The sequence below is a fragment of the Psammomys obesus genome, unplaced genomic scaffold (genome assembly GCF_907164565.1).
Source record: "Psammomys obesus unplaced genomic scaffold, mPsaObe1.curated_primary_1811, whole genome shotgun sequence".
In the NCBI taxonomy this organism is placed as follows: Eukaryota; Metazoa; Chordata; class Mammalia; order Rodentia; family Muridae; genus Psammomys; species Psammomys obesus.
The window spans coordinates 9,120,141-9,145,061 of record NW_026596064.1 but is presented as its reverse complement, the minus strand read 5'-3'; the positions used below and the strand labels follow the sequence as shown (position 1 = coordinate 9,145,061).

The 24,921-nt window shown below is 42.3% G+C and overlaps 1 protein-coding gene across 3 annotated transcripts in view; it reads left to right on the top strand.

Annotated features, from left to right (window-relative positions):
* The window catches only part of Atp13a4 (ATPase 13A4), a 118,506-nt gene that overhangs the window by 77,864 nt on the left and 15,721 nt on the right, over nucleotides 1–24,921 (top strand). For 2 of the 3 annotated variants that reach the window (XM_055625155.1, XM_055625156.1), the window contains exons 14-25: nucleotides 493–643; nucleotides 2,350–2,436; nucleotides 2,658–2,811; nucleotides 3,908–4,019; nucleotides 8,801–8,925; nucleotides 13,520–13,683; nucleotides 14,501–14,620; nucleotides 15,676–15,755; nucleotides 17,656–17,698; nucleotides 17,991–18,100; nucleotides 20,052–20,148; nucleotides 22,731–22,803. In XM_055625155.1, coding sequence (XP_055481130.1) covers nucleotides 493–643; nucleotides 2,350–2,436; nucleotides 2,658–2,811; nucleotides 3,908–4,019; nucleotides 8,801–8,925; nucleotides 13,520–13,683; nucleotides 14,501–14,620; nucleotides 15,676–15,755; nucleotides 17,656–17,698; nucleotides 17,991–18,100; nucleotides 20,052–20,148; nucleotides 22,731–22,803 — 1,316 coding nt within the window. The remainder of the gene's footprint in view (nucleotides 1–492; nucleotides 644–2,349; nucleotides 2,437–2,657; nucleotides 2,812–3,907; nucleotides 4,020–8,800; nucleotides 8,926–13,519; nucleotides 13,684–14,500; nucleotides 14,621–15,675; nucleotides 15,756–17,655; nucleotides 17,699–17,990; nucleotides 18,101–20,051; nucleotides 20,149–22,730; nucleotides 22,804–24,921) is intronic. The other variant, XM_055625157.1, reaches the window with a different exon arrangement.

Here is a 24,921-nt window from a genome sequence, read left to right as displayed (position 1 = left end):
CATCCATCCATCCATCCATCCATCCATCCATCCATCCATCCATCCATTTACTTACACGTTCATGGAATGTCTACTGTGAACCAAACATCTAACATGTTGGGAGACAGACAGAAAATAAGCCCAGACCTGGAAGACCGATTGGAGATAGTGTGCAACTAACACACCTGGAGTTTTCCCAGGATTGGAAGAGAAGTGACCTAGTTACAGGGGTGGGAGCTGACCTCAGGATGAAGGGTGGTACCTCTCTTTATTTCCACCCTTGTGCATTAAGTAAGCCCAGGAAAAATTAAGACAATGCAGGAAGAGGAGCATGGAACGGCCTCTGAGCCTTTCTAGTATTCTTGACTTGAAGGGGAGGATGGATAACAGGCTGTTGACCTGTGGAGACTAGAAAGAAGTTCAGCAAAGCACACTATCAGACCTCCAAGAAGCTACATTTTATTTTTTTTTGGCATGAGGGGGGCAGGCTGAATCTTTTTTTTCTTTTCTCAGATTCCAGGCAGTCCATAGCTTTGCCTCAGGCAAAGCTCTGCCCCGGGGCCCACTGTGTGCAGCGATGGCCAGCTGCCACTCTCTGATCCTTCTTGATGGGACCATCCAGGGAGACCCTCTAGACCTGAAAATGTTTGAAGCCACCAAATGGGTATGTCTCTGACCTTCAGAGAATGCAAGAAGCTTTTTAATGCAAGCATAACACAAGTGGTATCACAGCTCTTTAATACTTAAAAACACATGAGGTTTCCAATATGGAATAAAGGGAAAACTAGTCCAAGCCTGGCTTTCTGATCTGAACATTGTGTATACTGTATTTTTGCTGTGGGATTAAATGAAATGGTGCAATAAAAAAACCTACTTGTAGGTTCCAAAGTATTTGGTACCTATTGTAAGTTTAATAGTTATCAATACAACTATAATTCTTACATAATTATTTTCTAATTCTACCATTAGGTGAGCCGGTTTCGGAGTTCTCTAGAGTTAATTTGATGAAGCAATGATATGTCAGGTATTACTAAAAAGATTGCACCTTTTTGTAGTATATACACTGATCAAAGCATCACTTTGTGCTCTGTAAATATACACAATTGTTACTTCTCACCAAAAAAATGAAAAGAAAAAAAATTTGTGTTCCAGTATATGGGGTTTAGGAGACACAGTTTTCCACAGTGCTTGGGATATGTAGGTGAGTCATTGCAACCAAGAGTTTTATTCTGCTTTACTGACTATTCCTCTAACTTCCAAGACCGATGGAAAAATTCATTTCAGAGTTTTCCCTGAGATTCCAAACTAGTTTTAAGAGCAGCTGCTCTTGTGGTTTAGGTACCTGGCTCTTTCTGTTCTAGTTTTAGTTCTGCCCTAATTGACTCTCAACCTCATGAGGTCTTTCTGCGTGTTGGGACTTTTGTTCTCATGGCTGTGGCGTGAGGCTCTCAAACCAGTGCAAGTGATAGCTGTGCAAAAAGACAGAAGAGAGTGCTGCTCTGTTCTCAGAGGAAGTCTCCTCAGAGACAGCCTTTAAGAACTCCATCGCTGGAATTACTGTGGCTGCAGGCAAAGCAGAGATAGGGAGACAACATGGCCTGGGCTTCTTTCCTGCAGCTGACCCTCTCCCTGCTGTCGTGCACAGCCCAGGCTTGGGAGCTGTGTGAGCACCTCTGGAAGATGTCTCTGGTGTTCTACCCTTCTCTAATGGTTGTGGTTGCTTTGCAGTCTGTCCTCCACTCTGGACTGCTGCTTCTGTCCTTCTAAATAGAGGTTACAGTTTCCTTCCTGACATTTTTTTTTTTTTTTACCAGCCACCCAATTAGATGATTACAAAGAACTTTAATATCTTAAGCAGAAGGCTTCCTTGTCTATAATTTAGAGTCATTATTACAGTACTTCCTAGACAGTAATCATGCATATTGCAAAAATATGCCCTTCTCTGTCCACTTTAGATAGATAGGGAACAACAGGACCAACAGTGACTCTAGGGAAAGAAAGGCTGTTGAGTTGCCTGCTCCACACAAAAATAAGCCTGGCGATTCATACTCCACATTTCCACGTTAAGCTCTTCAGAAACAGAGAACGAACCTTTATGCAGCAATTCCAACAGCGAAAGCGAAAGCTGGATAAATTGCATGAATAATTCAAAAGTGCGTGTCCTTCAAGTTCTAGCATTTTCACTGCATTGTGCCTTTTGTTTTGTTTTCCTGGAATAGAATAAGTCTGCTTCACCAGTCCAGCAGCAGGAGGAGGCCTGTCAGTATACTAAGGTGGTTGAGGGGAGGATCTTTGCAAGAGGAGGGTGCAAACTTAGTGTCATGAAGAATAAACAAACCCCTACAGTGAAATATCTCATTTGTGAAACAGGAAATGACTTTTTCTGGGGATGATATTCACCTCAAGGAAATGCTGGCACACACCGTGGTAGTTAAGCCGACAGACATAGTTGGCCAGGTAAGCCTTGCATGCCAATCTTCTCATAGCATCCAAACCAGGGGAAATTGTGCTCTGACTATGGTGTGTGAAGGTCATGGATGTGTCTTGAACTGATGACGTGAAAAGATGTGTTCCATTTCTCCTTTATTTGGTAAAACAGGGACTGGGGTGGGGGAAGCAATTAATCCCCAATCACTCTTTGCCAGCATGTGCCTTTCCATTCCTTACCCACCAACCAGGTCCCAGTGGAAGGACTTGCAATCCTCCATCACTTCCCATTCTCATCAGCATTGCAGAGGATGACAGTCATTGTCCAACAGATGGGAGGTGGCCGGCTGGCATTCATGAAAGGTGCACCAGAGAGAGTGGCCAGCTTTTGCCAACCTGACACAGGTTGGTGAATGCATGTGGAATACAAATATCTTTTTTTTTTTTTTTTTTTTTTTTGGTTTCCAGCCAAACTTGTCCCCACAACACTCTAGATCTGTTTGCTAGCTGAGCATCCCTTACTGGTTGATTCCAAGTTCAATACCAAAATCCAGTTTGAAAATTTCACTTTCTTTCTGCATTTTCCAATATTCCATCTTGGGTAACGACCCATGCAATTTTCCAGTCCCCAATTTGAGAGTCATCCGTAATTACTTTCTTATAACTACACCACTACCTTTTCACGTTTTTTCACTTGATTGCTTCTCACAGCCCCCACCAGATTTCGAATTCCTTTGAGATCACAGATAAACCCTTCATGATCCTAGCCTCCCACTGAAGATGTCATACTGCTTTGTTCCCCACATTTTGGGCTTTCCTGAGCTCATAGACCCCCATGCCTGAGCACATGAGGGTCCCTCAGTCAGAAAGCACTTTCCTTCCTCTGCCTGCCCATCTCCTTTCAGTCAGCACAGGAGTCACACAAGTGCCCTGTGCTCTGCTGCCTTTCCAATCACAGCAATGGTCATTTTGGTTTTAGTTTTAATGTCAGTATACTGTTTTCACCCAACTAAACAGACATCTGCAGGGCGGAGCTTGTACATATTAGAATATAAATAAGTGTCCAGAGGTTAAAAATTCTATACATTCCCCATTCTTTGTTTTCAAGTGCTTCTGTTTCATTTTTAGCTTTACTGGATCCTAAGATGTTAACCCAGATAATATAGTTACGGTTACAGTTTCCCATTGCCTTGCTTATATAACTTGTATTTTTGTTGTTGTTGTTGTTGTTTTTGTTTTTGTTTTTCAAGACAGGGTTTCTTTGTGCAGCCCTGGCTATCCTGTAACTCACTCTGTAGATCAGGGTGGCCTCGAACTCACAGAGTTCCTCTGCCTCCCGAGCACTGACATTAAAGATATGTGCCACCATTGCCTAGTTTTATGTAACGTTTGAAAAATGTGTTTTCTTGAGTAAGATTTGGATTCTTGTGAAGAATTTCTCTACCCATACTGGCTAAGTAAACATTGCACAGTAATTATGTTATTTATTTATTTTTGACAGTACCAGCTTGTTTTATTAGTGAACTTCAGATTTATACGACACAGGGTTTCCGGGTCATAGGTCTGGCCTACAAGAAGCTGGAAACGGACTGCTCCACAACTGCCTTGATGAGGTAAAAGGAGAGGGTTTTCCTGAAGATGATGGTTTGGGGAAGAAACGTCTGTCTGGGCTGGAACTCTAGGGTGGGCCCAGAAAGGTGCTGTGCTCAGTTTTTGTACATAGGTATTTCTGAATATGGCAAATAGTGATACACTTATCCTGCCCAAATCACAAAGCTGATGTCAACCATGGCAGAACATATAAGAAACAGCTGTATAAAAATGCAAAACATAAGGTGATCTTAGGGTTTTATGAAAACAGTCATGTGGAAATAACCAGTGTTTTGGGGTTTGAAATTGGGGCCCTGATCTTGATATAATATGAATTGGTTAGAAATAATAAAACTTTGTTTTCTTAGAAATAAAAAAGTTCTTAATAAGGAATGTACAGCTAATGAAACAAATAAACGTCAATTGTGTTTATGAAATCAAGGTAATGTTTACAGAGAAATAGGAAAACCTTCCAAGGGTCTTACTGGACAAAGTTTTGATGTATGTACATTAAAATACACTAAGATTCTTACTTGATGGAATGGGTTGCCGCAATGACAGTTCCACATTTTGTTTTGTTTTTGTTTGTTTGTTGTTGTTTTTGCCATCTGGGGGCAATCCTGTTATTTTTGCCTTAAACTGTACTTCTAGTATTTTTTTTTATCCAGCTACTACTAGTTATGCTTTTGCAGGGCTAATCAAGGCTCAGTTTAGATTTTAGCATTTTAAACTTGGATAGTCCCACATACTTATTTTCAAATTCATCTGATTCAGCACTCCTTGTTATAACTATATTTTCACCTCTTCCCTTAGCATCTTGCAATTTATATGTGCTATTATTTGCATATATTATCTGTAAAAAATGCTCTCCTATATAGGAGTTAAAAGGAAGAAAGAAACAGTTTATTATTAATAAAATAGTAGTTTAATAAATTTTTAGCTGACACCGGGAAAACATTGGGAACAGGTTGGGCAGTGGAGAAAATACTTACCTTGCAAGTACAGGATCGGAGTTCAATTCTAGCAATCACTAGAAATGTGAGGCTTGGTGGCCTGTGCTTGTGATCACACTGATGGAGAGGCTTAGACAGGGAAGGCCCTGGGCTGACTGGCCAGCCAGTCTAGCTTAGGTGGAGAGCTCTAGGCCAGTGGAATACATCACTGGAGTGTCCTCTCTGGTCTCTGCATGCACACACAGCCATGAGTACATATCCCTCTTCCTCAGTGAGCACACACACACACACACACACACACACACACACACACACACACACCACACGTACACTCAGTGAATAGTTGTTTGAACCCGAGAATAGACACAATGAGACTGCAGTAGCTCCCTGTGCTATGTAGTGTAGGCTCAGTGCCTCACCCAGTTTTGCTGCAAGCCAGGCAACTCAGTGAAGTCATTAATGACTCCTGGGAAAACTTAGAAGGAAACAGTACAACTTCCGCTCAGTTAGCATAGTTGCGATATTCCTGCAACATTCAGGAGTCGCAAAAATACTTTGCGTTTATATGAAAGACAAAGCTAGGAAAAATACACCAGTAACATCTTTATTATTGCTTAACGAAATGCTATTAACCCTAGAGTGGTAGTGTGAACAGTAGAGTAATGGTATGGTACAAACAAGACAAGTGCTAGTGACTTGAGAGAGCCGAAAGCGAACTTTGAGAACAGATGTCACAGTCTGAACTGGAGATACTTTGGGCCAGGGAAGGGTCGTGCAGGATGGGGCATGGTGCTGGCACTCTTGGCAGCGGTGCTGCCACTCATTACCCAGTGCGATGTATGTGCAATTCACAAGCTGTCAGTACGCTAGGGAATGGTGAGAGCTGTGGTCTGCAGGACAGTGCTCCCCTCCGTTAAAGGTATCGGCACCTAAATTCTAATCTTGCAAGATCTAGTGACAAAGGCCTAAACACAAATTGTCTTAGGTTATCTACTTAGCTCTGTCTCCTTGAGCCACATCGCAACCATGGGTACTCATAGCTGAACTAACTAGACTATCTTTCCCTTATCCCTGACCAAGACAAAACATATTCTCTCTCTTTCTCTCTTTACTCATAGTGTGTCTAGCATTTTTATAAAAATCTTATTGAAAGGTTTTGCCCTGCTTTATCCACATTCCTTCCTTTAAAGGTCATATGGGTTTTAAGAACACGAGGTTAGTCTCAGGGCTGACGACGGTCTGTATTAAAGTCACTATTCTTTATTAGTGTAGATGCCGCAGGAAGTACAATGTGAGTTCAAGAAACTGGAAAACAGCTTATTACTCTACACTGCAGGGTCCAGACCAGTCACAGGACAATCCTTTTTCAGTTCTTGGCCCAGATTTAATATTCTTGAAAGGAAGAGTGAGGGATTTGGAAACGGGAGGAACTTTAGAGAGCCAAAGATGTACTAGAGCACAACACAGGGAAATCAGTTTACTCCAGGTCACACAGCAAGGCAGTGGTGATCTGAGATCGGAACTGCGGTGTCCCGATCATATCATTCACTGAGCTCTACCCTGGCCACAAGCCAGAGGAGCTAGAAACAGGAGTTCTAAGATGGCCACGGGTGTTTGACCTTTCAGCCATTTTCTTGGCCTAATGTGGTAGTTTATTATTGGCTCATGTCATATAATCTCTAAAAATATCTAAGCCCTGTGGCCTAAGTATGAGGCCACAGAAAGACTGTAAAACGCTAATCAGGCATCAGTTAAGCTATCCTTGAAGGGAAGTTCAAGTAGCTCCTTCAGGGAGACTCTAAGCACTCTACCCAGAAATGCCTGTCCCCTCTTCTGGCTCCACAGACCTCCCTCTGGCTTTTGCGCCTGCTGTGGTACAGTTCCACGCTTTGCAGCTTTGCATATGAACAAGGTAGTCATGTCTAATCTCTAATCTTGGCGTTAGAGCTCCTGCAGCCTCTAAGGAGTTTCTTCTTTTTCTCACCCGGTAGGTGCTCAGTAGATGCTGCTGGGCCTAACACGCTGTCTCAGTTTCAGTGAGGACCCAGAAAGAACAAGTGATTTCCCCTTCATTGTGTGGCCAAGCATGAACACAAAAAGACATCCAAGGGGTCCGGGTGGGAAGTATTTGCTGGGTGCTTCCAGCATGTGCTCATCATGTGGGGATTAGGGAGCAGAATTTTGGGCTTCTTTTCAGGGGTTAGAGGCAGATCAAAAAGTCAAACATGAAATGCATGGATAAAAGATTGAAGCAGATGCAGAGACTCACAGCCTACCTTGGACAGAACACAGGGAGTCTTATGGAAGAAGGGGGGGGGGTAGAAGGACCTGGAGGGGGCAGGAGCTCCATAAGGAGACCAACAAAGCCAAAAAAAAAAAAAAAGATAGTTCCAGGGAGGACTGTGGAGGCTGATACATCAACCAAAGACCATGCATAGAGAGGACCTAGACCCCCTGCACAGATGTAGCCCATAGACAGCTCAGTCTCCACGTGGGTTTCCTAGTAAGGGGAGAAAGGACGGTTTCTGACATGAACTGGGTTGCCTGCGCCTTGATCAACTTCTCCCCGGTAGGGCAACCTAGACAGCCCACAGAGGAAGAGGACCCAGGCAGTCCTGATGGGACCTGATAGGCTAGGGTCAGACAATAGGGGAGGAGGACTTCCCCTTTCAGTTGACTTAAGGGAAAAGGATAGGGGAGGAAAAGGGAGGGAGGGTGGGATTGGGAGGAGATGAGGGAGGGGGCTATAGACAGGATACGAAGTGAATAAATTGTAATAATAATCATAAATAACCGGCTAAATGAGGTAGAAGTAAGATGTGGAGAGAGCAGTTGTTTCCCTCTGGAGAAGCCTTAGAGTCAGGCAGCATGAGCTGGGACTCAGGACACAGGGAGGTTCTGTGACAGATCATGGAAACACGATTAAGGGCCTAGCATGTTTATGATGCGGGGTTCATGTGGAGCCAGGGGGAGAATTATTGATGCAAGAGGGTGGACTACAGCTTGGATGCTGACCGCATATGCTCAGTACTAGAGGGAATGCCACCCTCACAGATCTGCTCTGAGGAGCTGAAACGCTTCACTTCCTGCCACCTAGTGGAGGGATTCAGAACCTTCTAGGACCACCTCCTCCAATGCTGTGCTCCTGCTGGCACACAGGATAGACACGCTGGGCAAGCTCATCATGAAGGCTTCAGCAGGTGCTGTTTTGATCCTCATTTCAGCATGAATTAGGTGATGAATTAGGTCTTCTTTCTGTATTTGTCTCTAAATAATAGAATCGTAGGAATATTTAAATCTCTAACACCAAATACCTTCCCCCTACTTGGTCCTTTAGGACATTCTTGCAGATGCTCTCATGGTGGCCTCCATGAAGTGCAGAGGTATTCTATGCACAGGAGCAGAGCTTCCAGCTGAGAAAGAAGCGAGGGCCCAGAATGGCCTTAGTAAAGGGCTCATTTATTTGTCTACACTATACCTCACGGTGCTTAAGTGATATCTATATCAGTCTTTCTGGAGAAACTGGCATTTTGTTTTATTTTTCTTGTTTCTCACTTAATTCTCGTGCTCCCTTCTTTGAAAGGTGAGGGGATGAGAGTCAGTTGAGCTGTCCCAAAGACCCCAGCAGCCATGAGCTGATTCTCTGCAAAGGCCGAAGGCAAACTTTGGCCATACAAGGGCTTCCTCTTGGTTTAACTGGGCTAACTGTTGCAGCATCTTGACTCATCCTGTTGTGTCAGGATTGTTTGTAGCTGGGGATAAGTGTGGGAGCAGGGCCATTCCTGTGGGAAGCTCCTTCTTTTTGTCATCATTAGCGTAAGAAAGCCACATGTGCTTCTCCGTTTCATCAGGGAGAAGGTGGAATCAGACCTGATATTTCTGGGATTGCTGATCTTGGAGAATCGACTCAAGGAAGAGACAAAGCCTGTCTTGGAGGAGCTCATCTCTGCCCGGATACGGACCGTGATGATCACAGGTGTAGTGCAGAGTGTGCCGTGAAAACAGGGTCATCTTGGAGACGCACAGGGGTTGGCTCACCTAACAAACATTGTACCAATGCCAAGGCTTCACTCTAGGTGTCAGGCACTGGCCACGAAAGGGCAAGCTACTCATCAGGCGTGCATTACAGTGAGGCAAGAGAACACCAGTGAGTCAAGCAGTGTAGCAAATGCTTTTGAGGTATGCAAACTGAGGCTGTCTGATGGCTGGCACAGTGATGATACATCCTATCATGTGGGAGTTTGAAGCAGGAGAACTGCCACAAGTTTGAGGCCAGCCGTGGTGACATCGTGAGTTTCAGGCCAGATTGGGTTGCAGAATGAGACCTTGTCTAAGAAAAAAAGGGAAAACAAAAACAAACACACACCAAGGGGCTGGAGAGGTGGCTCAGCAGTTAAGGTACTTGTTGCTCTTGCAGAGGACTAGGGTTCAGTTTCCCGAACTCACGTGGAAGCTCACAGCCATTGGTGACTCCAGTTTCGGGGGTCTGACTCCATTCTGGCCTTCACAGACACTGGGCAGTTACATAGACGTAGGCGAATACTCATATACATAAAGTGAAATAAATAAAATTAAACCAAAACAAACAGTTACAAATAAAAGCATAATGAACCAAAACCCAAAAATCCCAGATAGGGCAGTCTGGTAAAGCATGTCTGACCATCTACTCTCTACAAGTCATTTAAGAGAAGCCTCTCTGGTGGCATTTGAAATGAGAGCTGAATAACAAGAAGATATGGGCCATGTAAAGATGATGATTTTTTTGTTGTCAAGTGTTTGGAGGAGAAGAATGTTAGTCGAGAATCAGGAACAGATTCTCTAATTTTGGACAGAAAGAACCCGGTGTCATCTCGACTTTAAACCGAAGCCTCAGATCTCATAAACAAGGGGGCGATGGGATAGGATGGCTCAAGGAAAATATATGACCTTACTTAAGGAACGTGTTTGAACTTTTCAATAAGAAAGATATTGCAGGCAAATAACTGATTTCTTAATTTATATTACTAGTGTCTTGTCATGCTCCTTCTGTCATGGTGCTTTAAACTCCATTGCTTGTGTCATTCACGTACCTCCTTGCCAAAGCTCTAACTCTAGAGCCCCAGAGTAAATCTGGGGACTGTTAAATCCTTTTGTTTTCCTCCATCCTTACCCACCCCATAATTCCTAATCCCATAGTCCATAGCATCATGTGTGGTTTGCTTTCTTCCTTTCTACCCTCCACTCTGACTTCTAGGCCTTCCTGGGGTGGTTTGGTGCCCTTAAAAGTCTCCTTTATCCAGTAGTCCCTGCAATTTTGAACATCATCTGTACTTGCATCACACAGTGTCTTAGTTAGGGTTTACTGCTGCTATGTAATTTGGGGAGGTAACTGTTTGTTATTTGGCTTACACTTCCATACTGTGTTACATCACTGAAGGGAGTCAGGACAAGAACTCAAACAGGGCGGGAACCTGGAGAGAGGAGCTGATACAGAGGCAGGCCTTGAAGAAGTGTTGCTTACTGGTTTGCACAGCCTGCTTTCTTATAAAATACAGGACCACCAGCTTAGGGATGGCACCACCCACCATGGGCTGGGTCCTTCCCCATCAATCACTAATTAAGAAAATGCTGTACAGGTTTGCCTACAGCCTGTTCGCTCTTTTGGAGGCATTTTCTTAATTGAGGCTCCCTTGTCTCAGATGACTTTAGCTTGTGCCAAGTTGACATAAGACCTTCTAGTACACCATGTTAACAGTCTATCTCCAGCCATTTGGAGATTGTGTGGATAAGAGCTGTTCATTCTCCGGCTGAATCTTTAATCCCTCTTTCTTGTGCTGAAAACTCTGCTCTGTTCTTCGCTTATTTTTTATTTCTTATTTATTATCCTTGGATGGATGGAGGGCACAGTGCTTTCTGACTTCTCACAAATCCTTACAACAACTTTCTTTGTATTCAACGAAGCACATAGCTCTTTTTTTTTTTTTTTGCCAGTGGCCTGTAAGTGAACGCTGCTTTTGTCTTCTGAGTTTTACTATTGTAAAACACAATGCCAGCCCATTACAGGAAACACACGCTTCACCTACACATAATATTTCTTCTTTAACTTTGGAGCTTAGAAATATTAACTAGGTATGCTCACATATTTTTCTTTTTCTTTTTTACTAATCCAGTCTGGAACATAGCATTTCTAATATGCCTTTCTTCCTCTGAGGAACATATTCCCCATTGTTCATTTAATTATTGCCTTTGTTCTATCTTTATTATATTTTTACTCTGAAATTTCTATTTTTTTTAACATGATAGGTTATTATAGGTTGGAGATAGTCTCCTGGATCCATTCCATCACTCTTTTATCTTTTTAAAGGTTCAAGTTGGGGGGTTACTTAATTTCTCCAAATCATAAGGTAGTCCTCAGTAATGAAGAATGATCATTATCTCCTAAGAGACAGTCGAATTGAGAAGGGTCTTGATATGGGTGTGGCCCAGTCCAGGCCTTGCCCTGGTGCCGAATCTGAGTTTCCTTTGGGCTTTCAATCTTGGCGTCTCCAGCTTTACCTGTCTCCAGCAGTTGCTGTTCCTTGCCAGTCATATGCTCTGTCGCATCCTTTTCTAACCATTGGGTGCGACCTCCATATTACTGTAGGTTTTGCAGGTCTCCTGCCATGCCTGGGCTGTTCATTCCACTAAGCAGGTCTTCTTTTGTCTTCCTGACCTTTATGACACATCTGTGGTCATTTTAAGTATTGTTTTATTATGCGCAATGTACTATTTTTTTTTTCTCTAACAGCCTTTCTATTTTATCTTTGACTTTCAGCTGTGTAACCATCACGTCTTGGTGTAGTTCTTACTGAGTTTAACCTATATGAGGTTCTTTGAGATTCTTGAATTTATATATTTAAATCTCTTACAATCTTTTGGAAGTTTTCTTTATATTTATTTTTTTGTATATATATGTACACATGTTTCTCTTTTTCCTCTCCTTAGAACTATTGACAAAAATGAAGTCCTTTTAATAACCAGAGTCCCTGCTCATTTTAAAAAGCAGTCTTTGTCCTCCAATGTGTGTAATGAATGGCTCTTGCTTTTTTGAGTTGATCTAGTGTATTTTTAAAAATTTAGTGTTATATATTCATTTCTAAATTATCCATTTTAACTATACATTTTAATTGGTTGAATCTTTCCATTTGTTTTCTAAATGTTACCTTTAACCATTTAAAAGAGGCTTATTATAACTTCTTTTAAATTTTATTTTTTACTGTCATATTATTGTTATTGTGTGTATTATTTGTGTGCGTGTGTGGAGATCAGAGAACAAGTTTGTGGAGTTCATTCTCTCTTTCCATATTCATGAGGGTTCCATGTTTGGAGCTCAAGCAGTGATAGCTTCTTAAGACTGTTATCTGATCATTTCAACACATGAGTCAATTAAGGATTGGCAGTGTTGTATTGATTTTTTTTCTTAACATAGACAATTGACTAGGTTTGTTGTTATTGATCATATCTAATGTTGATCCTGCTAATACTTTGTGTAGAATGTTCAGCACCCTCCTTCTTACCCCTGGCTGTTTTGGAGCTCACTCTGTAGAGCAGACTGTCCTCAAATTCACAGAGATCTGCTTGCTTCTGTCTCCAGAGTGGGATTAAAGGTCTGTGTCATCACCGCCTAGCTTCAGTCTTATTTTTTTTTCCATCAATAATTAGCTGTTGGTTCTGTCTTGTCTATTTTAAGTAATTGTTTCAGTATTTTGCTTAAATTGTAATTATTTTGCTATTTTCACCTGCCTCTCTCAAGTGTTCAGGCATTATCCTGGCAAATGGGGGCGGGGGTTTGACACCTCACAACTTAGTTTGTAGAACTCATGTTTTTCTATTGGACTGTTCCACATGTATCCTGCTCTGTGTAGAGTCTGAGACTTACACAGTTCAAACATTGAGTTAGTTCCCTTCTTCAGCTTTTGTCTTTCCATAGTTTTCCTGATAGTAGACACGCTCCAAGAGCCCCACCTTTTTGACTACTGTAGCCAGAAAGACTGTGTTTCTCTTGGTTATAGCTGTCTGAACAGTTCAGGCTACATACTAGGATACCTGCTCAAGTCACTCATTTCAGCAGAAAGAAGAAAACTATCCCTTGTTAGCTTGCTTTTCCAATTCTGATTCCCTTCCACAGTCTGTCTGCTTTTGTTTACTTTCCAAAGTCTCCAGGTGATTGCTTTTGTGGTTTTTGTTTAGTTTTCTCGGTTGTCATCACTGGGAGAGATAGATGGAAGTGGACTTATTCTATTCCAACTAGATGTGATAGTAAACCAAAAGGCTTCCTATACATTCGTAGATTGTAATAAATGGAAGCAATATAGTTAAAATTTTCTTTTGTACTTGCTGACAAAAATATGCCTGTAAGTCATGAAGTAACATGATGAAAAAGAGTAAGAACCAGCAAAGGGATTATGGAATGCCTGGGCAGGCTGAAAACGACCTTAGTAATTATCTTCACACTTAATATAAGAACCAAAACCCTAGCAAGTTTTCCAAATCCTGTGTGCATTGGTGCATTCTCTTTATCATGGTCTTAGGATGCTCTTTCTTTATTCCAGGTGACAATCTCCAGACCGCAATAACAGTGGCCAGGAAGTCTGGGATGGTTTCTGAAGGCCAGAAAGTTATTCTTGTAGAGGCAAATGAAGCCACTGGTTCTTCATCAGCATCTATCTCTTGGCAATTAGTAGAAGAGAAGAAACATGTGCCATTTGGGAATCAGGTACACCTAACAAAAGTATTCTGCTGCATTTATCTGACTTGCCACATAGTGCTGGTAATACTTGTGACTACCTCAAGTTCTGAAGCAACTCCAAGTCAACAAACTTCTCCAGGTCTTTAACAAATAAGAACCCAATTATGCCAGTTTTCCACACTCTTCCTACTGTGTTCTAAGCTTTAGGCTTTCTTGGCTTCTGACAGTAATCATTCTTTTGCTCTTAAAAAACCTTCGTCTTTTTACTAGAAGAAACACAGTAAGCAGAGCTGTGAATTTAGCTTCCCACATTTCCCCTTGCTTGTCAGCCACCCCATTGAGTTCAAAGGGGACTTAGTCCCTTTCAGAACCTGCTGTGTGCACTGGATAATAAGACTGTGTCTTCAGGGTAGAAAAAAAAATTGTTCATTTATCTCCAGTCTTGTTAGTATTCTATCTCCATTGTGTCCTTATGAAACGCTATTAATTCTGTTAGAAAAAGAAACCCCAACAAATTCTCACTTCCAGGAGAGAGTTGTTAAGTTGCAATGCTTTTATATTTGACACTTGAAATGTGTGAAGTACACTCATGCCTGGGACTCACAGAGAGCACATCAAGATGAGAACAGGACATGAGTAAGTGCTATTTTCTTATCCGCCAGTAGCTGCGGCTTGTGAAGATCAGTCCAACACAGAAGCAGTAGTTCTTTGAGGGATCAGGGCTGGAGTGAGACTTTAAAGGAAAGACTCTGGTGTAACTTCAGTCCTTTCTGTCAGATATGCTTGTGGTCCTAACTGCTCTAGCAATTGGAAGAGCCTAGAACAGTTGCACCTTGCTTTGCAGGACAACTACATCAATATCCGAGAAGTCCCAGATAATGCCGGAGAAGGAAGTTACCACTTTGCCCTAAGTGGAAAATCTTTTCATGTTATAAGTCAACATTTCAGCAGCTTATTGCCAAAGGTGAGTTTTAAGAATGAGATGGCATTTTAGTGAGGATGACAGACATGTCACTTACATAGTGTGACCCCAAATAGTTTCAATGTTTGAAATAGACAAAAATTCGACTAGCTAGTTCTGCACATCACAAGAGAGCAGAATGTTTATTGCAAAGGTACTGTTATTTCCTATTAGGTTTGAAAATGATAGACATAAGGAGTCAACTTTGTACCAGCCCTAGGAAAAAAGTGGCAGCATGGAGGATTAGCTTTGGGCAGCTCTTACCATATTGCCACACTGAGCATGTTTCACAGTTTAGAAGGAACCCAGCAGTGGGACAGAAGGCAAGGATAGGAAAGTGTCATCCTGTTTGTGGTAGAAGATTCCTTTTCTAAAGAGTCTAAACTTAAAGCCACGTTTACAAAGAACAAACTCATAATAGGGACAAGTAACTCATTTGGCCACAGAGATCAAGGACCACATTGCTGTCAGACAGAAGAACTTAAAGTGTGGAGAAGGCAACCAGGGCAGGATATCAGACCCTCAAACTATCCACATTTAAAGACTCATTAAAAGTTTGGGATAGAAGCTGAGTTTCATAACTGGTCAAGTCCAGATAGTATTATTAGGTCACAAGTTGTCCTTATCTTGTCACCTGGTGATTTTCTGTTAGTTGTGAATTTTTTTCTGGAAAGCAATTGTGTCTGTCTCTTCTCCTGGGACCTGCTCAGTTTCTCTGTTGTGATTGCTCAGATTCCGTTGGTTCAGTTTTCCAAAAAGTTCAGTTTTTTCAGGATTATATTCCCTATGGCAGCTGGGTTAAATTGCATAGGTCATTGTTTTTTTTTTATAAACTATTTTTGTAAACACTTATATTTATTTTCATTGGGTTTACTTGATAACAAAAGTCTCAATGTCCATCTTAAAATAAAAAAAAAAAGGTACTATTTCCTTGGGAATGTACTGTTATCATTCATGAACATTACCAGCCAACGTTACATGTTTTGTGTGTGACTAAATGCCATACTACAACATTTTTCTTGTTTTTGTTTGATTGTTTGTTGCTGTTGTTGTTGTAGATACTGATCAACGGGACCATCTTTGCAAGAATGTCTCCCGGGCAAAAGTCAAGTCTAGTGGAGGAATTCCAGAAACTGGAGTAGGTTTTTTTCTGTCCATGATGAAGTGAAGGAGGCATGGTAGTCAGGGGGATGGGAGAGGCTTGAAGTGATGGAGGCTGCAGTGAGGGAATGGAAGAGGCACAACAGCTGTATAGCTGGGTTAGGTCAGTAGTTCTTACCCTGGGCAGATGACACTCACTGGGAAACTTGGAAGAAGTAAGCAATATGGTTCCACACTTTCCAGTAGTACTGGAAACAGTTCCAGCAGGGCTAGAATACACTGTTATTTTTATTTTTTACATATGTTACACCCTGACTGCAGTTTCCTATACCTCTTCCCCTACCAATCCTCTCTTCACCTCTCCTCTCCCCCAGACACACCCCTTTTATATCTCTGAAAAAAAAAAAAAAAAAAAAAAGAGCAGGTCTCCCAGGGATATCAACCAAACATGGCATAACAAATTATAATAAGGCTAGGCACAAACCCTCATATCAAGGCTGGATGAGGTTACCCAGTAGAAGGAAAGGGGTCCCAAGCACAGACAAAAATGTCAGAGATATCCTCCACCCCATTGTTGTTAGTCTCACAAGAACACCAACCTATACAACCATAATGTTTATTCAGAGGACCTAGTTCAGACTTATATAGGATCCATGATTGTCATTTCAATTTCTGTGAGCCCCTATGGTCCTGCTTAGTTGATTCAGAATCACTTAGTTGATGCTTAGTGGTTCCTCACACAAATAGCTTTTGCACCCAAAGTTGAGAACTGTTGTATAAGAACATAGGGTCACAAAAGAATACTGTGTGAAATGAGACAGGAAGGGTAAGCTGAGCCCAAACACTGAAGAAGCAAGAATTTAAGCTCAGGTTTGATAAGTTATCATTACAATTATAACACACAGAAGTTCATCAAATTCTTCAATATTATAATATTTGTATTATTATAGTATTATATTATTAATACACACTGTACTATATATACTATGTATAATATAATGTTATATATCAAATACTTTATATGTTAATATAATATTATATCATTCTTATGCTAATGCATCTTTTCCATGACATCATTAGGCCACTTCAACACCAAGAGTCATTATTTCCCGATGAAATGAATGTCCAGGGTTCATCCTCCTGATAACTTTTTTTTCTCATGGTGGACCATGTGAATATGACTCCTACTCGAAACTCCATCCTCCTAATTACGTGATTTAGTCATTAAGGAAGCTTCTCTACACAGAAAGCCCCGAGTCTTCTCATGGTTGAAAGCCGTGAAGGGTTCCAGAGTAAACTAGTTATCTTACAGTAGTGTAAAACCAAAGGACAGTGTGAACTATGAGTGGCTGAACTAGGAAACCAACCATTCATAACCTCAGTCAACAGTTCCGGACAGAAGTGTTCATCCAACCCCACAGTGGCGTCTGAAGCAGCCCTCTGCTTTCTCTCTTCAGCTTCTAGGCCTGCCACTCACTTTTTAGTTGAGTGATCGCCAACAGGGTGCATTTCCTGCAACAACTATAATTATAATTACGACTTTGCTTGTCACTTTGCTTTCTAACATTTGATGTTAGAAGTGACAAAGGGAGGAGGCAAAAACCCAGATCTGGTTTCTGGATAAAACCCTGCAACCTCCCAACTGTGTTGTCTGTTCACACAGTTGTGACCATTACCGGTTTTGTGGAGAGGAAAACTGTTCTCTGAGCAGTGAGGTGCCTGTGTGATGGGGGAGCACAGCGAGGTGCTGGGTTTCTCGATCGGTTGTGCGAACCCGTACAGTTGCACGTTGCTTTGACCAGTCTCTTAGGTGGGAACGTCCTTACAATAAAATGATTAAATCCTTAAGGAAGGGTGGTTAATTTTGGTTTTAACTAGAGGAATTTGCTTTGCGAATAAACTAGCTCTGATCTCTACAGTTCATGTTCCTCTTTTAGCTACTTTGTAGGTATGTGTGGTGATGGAGCCAACGACTGTGGGGTAAGTAGCTATCAGTGTGGGGCCACAGTTTCTCAAAAATACTTGGCATGTCGTTTTCACAAAGGATCTGGGGAAGGTTTTGATCAAGGGCACAAAATGATTCCCTGGCTACTATTTGCTAAATAAGGTACAGCTTGCTTTTGGAGCTGCCCCCCTCCTTGGTAGGTGTTCTAAAGCCACGTCCTTTACCTTAAGGCAGGGTAAAGTCTGGTTGGCAGGTCACAGGTTACCATGTGACCAGCTTCTGTAGCTGTGTGCGCACAGAGACAATAAACTGACTCTTCACTTTCAGGCTTTGAAAATGGCTCATGTGGGCATCTCTTTATCAGAGCAGGAGGCATCAGTGGCCTCACCTTTCACTTCCAAAACTCCAAACATTGAATGTGTGCCTCATCTCATCAAGTAAGTAGTCACTCAGCCCAGTAGTGATTTCCCTTTTGACTCTTGGGTGCAGATAATATTATTCTTCTGGGGGAAAAAAAAAACAGAAAAGCTGTGTATAGAGAGGGTGCTTTTTGTAAACATACGAACATTTTTCCCACCTAGTGGAGTTATAAATATAAATAATATATATATATATAAAATAAATATAAATACGTGTTATAAATAACGTTTGGAGAACAGTATTGTTTCCACTACAGGCCACTGGTTGAATCTTTTTTTCCCTTTTGTTTGTTTCAGACAGGCCTTCTCTGTGTAGCCCTGGCTGTCCTGGACCTCATTCTTTAGAGAATGAGCCTGGCCTCAAACTCACAGAGATCTGCCTGCCTCTGCCTCCTGAGTGCTGAGATTAAAGGTGTGGACTACCACAGCCCAGCCAAGTTGGATCATTTTTTTTAAAGGGTTGTCACTGCTGTGAATTGCATCCCCAATTATTATTTGTTTTGATAGATTTTCCTGGGAGATCAAGAAAACACACTTGCCTTCCTCCCCTCTTGACCCTTTGTGTTTTTGGGTTACCTTTCTCATGCCCAGTTCTAAAAATTACTCTTTGGTGCCCCCACTGAATTCAACTTGGTTCTATATTTGTACTGCTGGTACATTTTGCTTGAACATTAAAAACAGCATTGTGGCCAATCTTGGTCATCACAGATCGCATGTGCTTATAATTTAAATGTATTTGATAGCCTATTGTGTTAAAACAAAACAAAACAAAACAAAACAGGTTACAGATGAAGACAAGGCTAGTATTTCTTTTCTAAATAAAGAAACCAGGATTAGAGAACATACGTGATAACCCATGCTCAGAGGTCACAGCTGCCTGGAGATCATGTGTTTCATCCACTCTCATGCTTTTTTTCTGCCATATTAATGTAATGACTTGGCCAGTTTCTCTTATTTATCCAAGCTCTTGAGTAGAGTTTGTTGAATGGGAACTTAGTGCTAGGCTCTAAGGGAAATCCGTAAAGACAGCTCTCACAGAGATTCCTATGTGCTATCAGAAAAATAAAATGGGTAGTGTAAAAGTGAGAACATGGCTGGGGAAGAGGAGTTGGCTGCTTTAGACAATGTATTGGGAAAGCGTCACTTGAAGAGGTGAGAGACGGGAAGAAATTACCTCCCAGGCAGAGCCAATGACAGCAGCAAGATCTGGTCTGATGATTAGGTCCTGAACTCATAAGAACGTATTACATCAATCATAAATAAATTAAAGTCTAAGTTCCACCCCCAAATAAAAGAGAAAGAAATGGTAATCTGCATGCCATCTGTTTTGTGCTCAACTGTGTTACTTGTGCAAAAGCAGTCAATAATAGCCCAAACGAGCATGCTCATTGTGTTCGGCCTATTTAAATCCGATGCACAGGTAATGTGAGTGTACGCATTATTTTTAATCCAGTTTTGGGAAGAGTTAGAATCACCTAGGCACAATTTGGATCAGATGTTAGCCAAATTCCCGAAGCGCCTGCTTGACAGTGTTCCAAGACCTTATTTATTTTCCTTAGTTCACAGATGCAGAAACTGAGACAGGAGATTGACCTTCTTCCAAATCCCATTAACGCAGGCGTATGAGGTCTGAGACCAGCTCCTAGCCCCCTGGCTCTGAGTTCAAGAGCTGAAACAATTCCATGCATAATAGATGAAAGTAACTGTAAATCACAGTCCATTGCTGGGTCAAGGCTGTGGACGCTGCTGGCCCGGAACTGCTCTTTCCCGAGCAACCAGGCGTTTAATAGCTCCCACTGGCTCAAGACTCTCCACGACTTGAGACAAGCTATCATAAAACCAGGTGTCTGGCGTGTTATCCTTTCGTCATTGTTGTTATTGCCCTACTCAGGTTTAAAAAAGCACAGCATAACCCCCGATTTCTCTTCATCATTTCCCTCATTCCCTCTTCCTTCCTTTTCTCACGCAGGGAAGGCCGTGCGGCTCTCGTTACGTCCTTTTGCATGTTTAAGTACATGGCCCTGTACAGCATGATTCAGTATGTTGGTGTTCTCCTGCTCTACTGGGTATGACTTGGGACTAAGCCTCATTTAGTGAGAACTAAAGCCAGTAGTGGTTCACTCGATGAAAATAGGATGTTTGTGCATCAAGGATCCATCTAAAAGTGTCCTCGAGAATTCACAGAACGAGTCAGGACTGGACAGACCTGCAGGATGAGCCGTGGGCTCTACGATAGAGAAACACACCGTCAAGATAACTGAGGAACGGGATTTAATGCCGTTTTAATTCTCGCTGCGGCTTTCACCTGTGTGGATCAGGGGTCTGCTCTCCTGATGCTGTTCATTACCGATTCTAGTACTGGATTCTAGTACTGGAGTTAGGCTTAGTAACTGCTGTTCTAGCTTGATTCTCTGTTGCTGTGATAATATATGGACCAAAAGCAACTTAGGGGAGGAAAGGGATTGTTTGGCTTATAGGTTACTTTCTATCACTGATGGGAGAAAATACAGTAACTTTAGGTAGGAGTGTGAACCAGAAACCAATGGAGGAACACTGCTTACTGGCTTGCTTCGCCCAGCTTGCTCAGCTATGTTGCTTACATAGCCTAGTCCTGCCTGCCTAGGGATGGCACCGCCCACAGTGGGCTGGGTCCTCCTCTACCAATTAACAGTCAGGAAAACATCCCAGGGACATGTCCACAGGCTAATCTGATGGAGGTAGTTCTGCAGCTGAGCCTCCCTTTCCCAGGTGTGTCGAGTTGACAACCAACGTAAGCCATCATAGCAGACTTCCCTCTGTAATTTCAGGGGTGTATATATTGAGCTACCCACCTGGTATGCCCGAATGTGAGCAGGGAAGACACATAGAGTAGCAGCACACATTCATGTACCACGTAGACGCAGGAGCCGTTCATATCCCAGGAACATAGATAATAGAAAAGACAGGGAGAAAGAAGCAGGCAGTGCCAAGCTTTGCATAGATCCTAACTTTATTTAGTACAATTAATTTAGTGGCATATTTGCACGATGTAAGCATTTTTTTTGTCGTGTTTAACATCTAGATCTTAACATTCACGAAAGCTTAGCATTTGACTTTGAAGAGTAGATTAGCTAGCAGAGCTCTCATTCCCTAAATACACAGATCTGAAAATTGGCGAATTATGGTATAAAAATATATGTATCGTGTGGTGGCTCTTAGTATTTAACAAGATACAAAACAAGAACAGACGTCACTATTTTTGTGAACTCGGTGTGTGAGCTCACTCTCCAACACTAAGGAAGGGAACCATCCCTGCAGATGTCTTATCCAGACTCCTCTTTACTCTGTATTTGCTCTTTCCTAGATTCAAGCTTATGGCCTCATTGTTTTCAGACTCTCTAATAAGGCACTAGAGGTTAAGCTGCTTGTGGGAATTTGATACTATTTTGGAATCCCAACAGTTTATTACCTTCAAAAGTATAACTCAATATGGCATCTTTTTCTGTTTATTACAGTTTATTTTCTTTGCATCCGAGCTGTAGCTCCCTCCTCCATCCCCTTCCAATCCCTCCCTCCCTCCATGCTATGCTCCTTCCCCAGTCCACTCATAGGGGAGGTCCTCCTCTCCTTCCATCTGATCCTAGCCTATCAAATCTCTACAGGACTGGCTGCATTGTCTTCCTCTGTGGCCTGGTAAGGCTGTTCCCCTTCCCCCCATCAGGGGGAGGTGATCAAAGAGCCAGGCACTGAGTTCATAGAAGAAACAGTCCCTGTTCCCATTACTAGGGCACCCACTTGGACACTGAGCTGCCATGGGCTACACCTGTACAAGGGATCTAGGTTATCTCCATGCATGGTCCTTGGTTGGAATATCAGTCTCAGAAAAGGCCCCTGTGCCCAGTTTTTTTTGTTCTGTTGCTCTCTTTGTGCTGCTCCTGTTCTCTCCAGGTCTTTCTATCTTCCCCTTCTTTCATAAGATTCCTTGCGCTCTGCTCAAAGTTTGACTATGAGTCTCAGTATCTGCTTTGATATCCTTCTGGGTAGAGTCTTTCAGAGGCCCTCTCTCGGTAGGCTCCTATCTTGTTCCTTGTTTTCACCCTCTTCCGATATGGCATCTTCTGACCTCCTTTCCACTCAAGTGCAAGAGCAGGGAAGCAACATTTCTAAAGGCAGAGGCTTGAACACTCTTCTGCAAGAACAGTAAGACAGTTTATTAGACTGTAGAACACCTCACCTAACAATGCCCGAGATACATGCTGTGAATGCAGTTGCTCCAACTTTCAATCAGTGAAAATTGTGCGTGACTACCAATAACAGCCGTTACCTGTGACTGCTGGATATGCATGATTTATTGTGCCAGACCAAACCCACATTGTCTGTTAGTCAACGGATCTAGGAGGTGTTCCCTTCAGCACTGAGTATCACTCATGCAGGGGATCCTGTCCAGGAGGCACATATAGGAAGGTCTCCTGGAGCTAGAGGGTTTCACAGACATGGGTCTTGCTCCCCACACCACCACCACTCACCAACCCCAAACAGGCCTGAAACCATGTTATGTCCTCAGTAAGCTGCTTGAAAAATTAAAGTCGTAGGGAGACAAAGGAATTCTTGTTAAACTTCATCCATAAGCTTGTCATTTTTAAAAATCTGCTTTCCTTTCTGTTTCCAGGAGACAAACAGCCTTTCAAATTACCAGTTTCTATTCCAGGATCTGGCCATCACGACTCTCATTGGTGTAACAAGTAAGAACTTTAAGACTTTCTTCCTGGAGGAGCTTCTCCCTGCTGCCTTCTCTCTACCTCGGGAAGATTTGTCTCTCAGCAGCAGGAATGTCTCTGGCTTTAGTCCCAGAGGCAGGGGGTGGGGGCACAGAATACTCAATTCCATTAAAAGAAAACGTTAACAAAGGGGAAAACTAGCTTTTTGCCCTTTTCCGGAAAAGATGGAGCTTCTATAAATGGGCCCTCATCAAACAGAATGGAAAAGCCCTTGGAAAATAGGAGATGACTTCCGTTTCCTTTTCGGGTGTAGGTGTAGTTGAGATGGGCTCCACTTGCAGAGCAATGGCTTTGATCTTGGTGAACTCCACATCGGAGCCTCTGGCCATGGGAAGTGGCCCTTAAGGGCGATTCCACTGTTGTAGTACCCCGGAGTCCCACCTTCCTAATGAGCCTGTGGATTCTTTCCGACATAGGGAAAATTGCCGGCTTCTGAATGTATTTCCGAGCTGTTTTAGGTTTGCTGCAAAGCTTTTGTAACGTTCCCAGCTGAGCGTACACAACTACCCTATCGGCAGCCTCACCCCTACCCAAAACTCATCGTTTACACTGGGCTTCACTCTTAGCCTCGATCTCTGGAAGTTTGGACACACGTCAGGTGATGGATATCATCGCACTACCATTACACTGTTTACCCCCATGTATTTTGTGCTCTACTTACTTTCCCCTCCTGCAAACTTCTGACAACCACCGTGGTCTTTTAACTGTCTCTACACCTTTCCGGGAACGTCTGCCGTTGGAACTACGTAGTCCGTAGGCCTTTCAGATCTGCCTTTCCTACAGTAATGTTATGCATTGGCGGTTTCCCCACACCTTCCATAATTTGGTGCGCACCTCTTCCGAATGCTGAACAATATTCTGTTGTCTCTGTGCCCCAGTTTATTTCTCCATTCACCTACTGAAGGGCATCCTGGCTGCTTTCAAGTTTTAACAGTTTAAGAATGAAATCTGTGTTCAGAGTTTTGTGGGAACACAGGTTTTCAATTCCACAGCCCACTATTCCTTTGCAAGTTCATCAGCAAGACCCCTATGAGCCATCCCAGGCATTACTCGCTGTGAGTTAGCACATTACTACATCACTACAAAGGTATGAGTCTTTCATTGTCTCTTTTACATGTGCTGTGGCCTTGCTTTCATGCCTTTTCTTCCATAGTTTTAACAGCTCTCATGACAATTCATTCTAAAAAAAAAAAAAAAAAAAAAACAAAACGAACAAACAAACAAACAAAAAAACATGTTCAGAAATACAAAAGACCATATTCAGGGGTAGCAACCCCTAACTACAATTCAGCCACTTCCCTTGCCTGCTGCTGGTGAAGCCCTTCATGCCCTTCTGATGTCAATAGCAATGGCCACTTCTCCTTAAACACCCAACTCTTGACACAACCCTTTCTTGTCAAAAGGCTTCTTTTTCCTTTAGTGATACCACACTCTCCTGAATTCATCTACCTCTTAAGTGCCACAGCTCCCATCTCTTTCCTTTTTTAAATTTCCTTAAACCCTGTGCTCTGAGTATCTACACTCCAGCCTGCACCCTCTCTCTAAGGTATGCCACTAGTCACATGACTTAAAAGGTCATTTCTGTGTCGTGAATCCCTGGATTATATCTGCCGATGAGATGATTATCTGGAGCTCTGGAATGAAGCATCCAGCTTTGCCTATTTATAGGGCCCACATGTGACATAGTTGAGCCAAACTCTTAATTCTGCTGGATCAAATTATATGAACTTACCGAGTGGCTTGTTTGTGCTACTTAATGCTCCAGGGCTACAGCAGCAAAACAAAGTAAAAGGAATCAAAACCATCCTTTTTCTTATACATCTTGTAGTCTTTGAAAGAGCATACCTACCTCCCTAATCGTTCAAATCAAAGACCTATAGTCATTCTATATTTTTCTCTTTTCTTCAGTCTTTATGTCTAATATATGAAGGATTTTGTTTTTATTTTGATACTGTTTTACCTGCTTTGCTTCTTTGGAGTGTGTGTTTGAGAACAAGACTCTGTTTCTTTTCTTTCATTCTTTCTCTCTCTCCTTCCTTCCTTCCTTCCTTCCTTCCTTCCTTCCTTCCTTCCTTCCTTCCT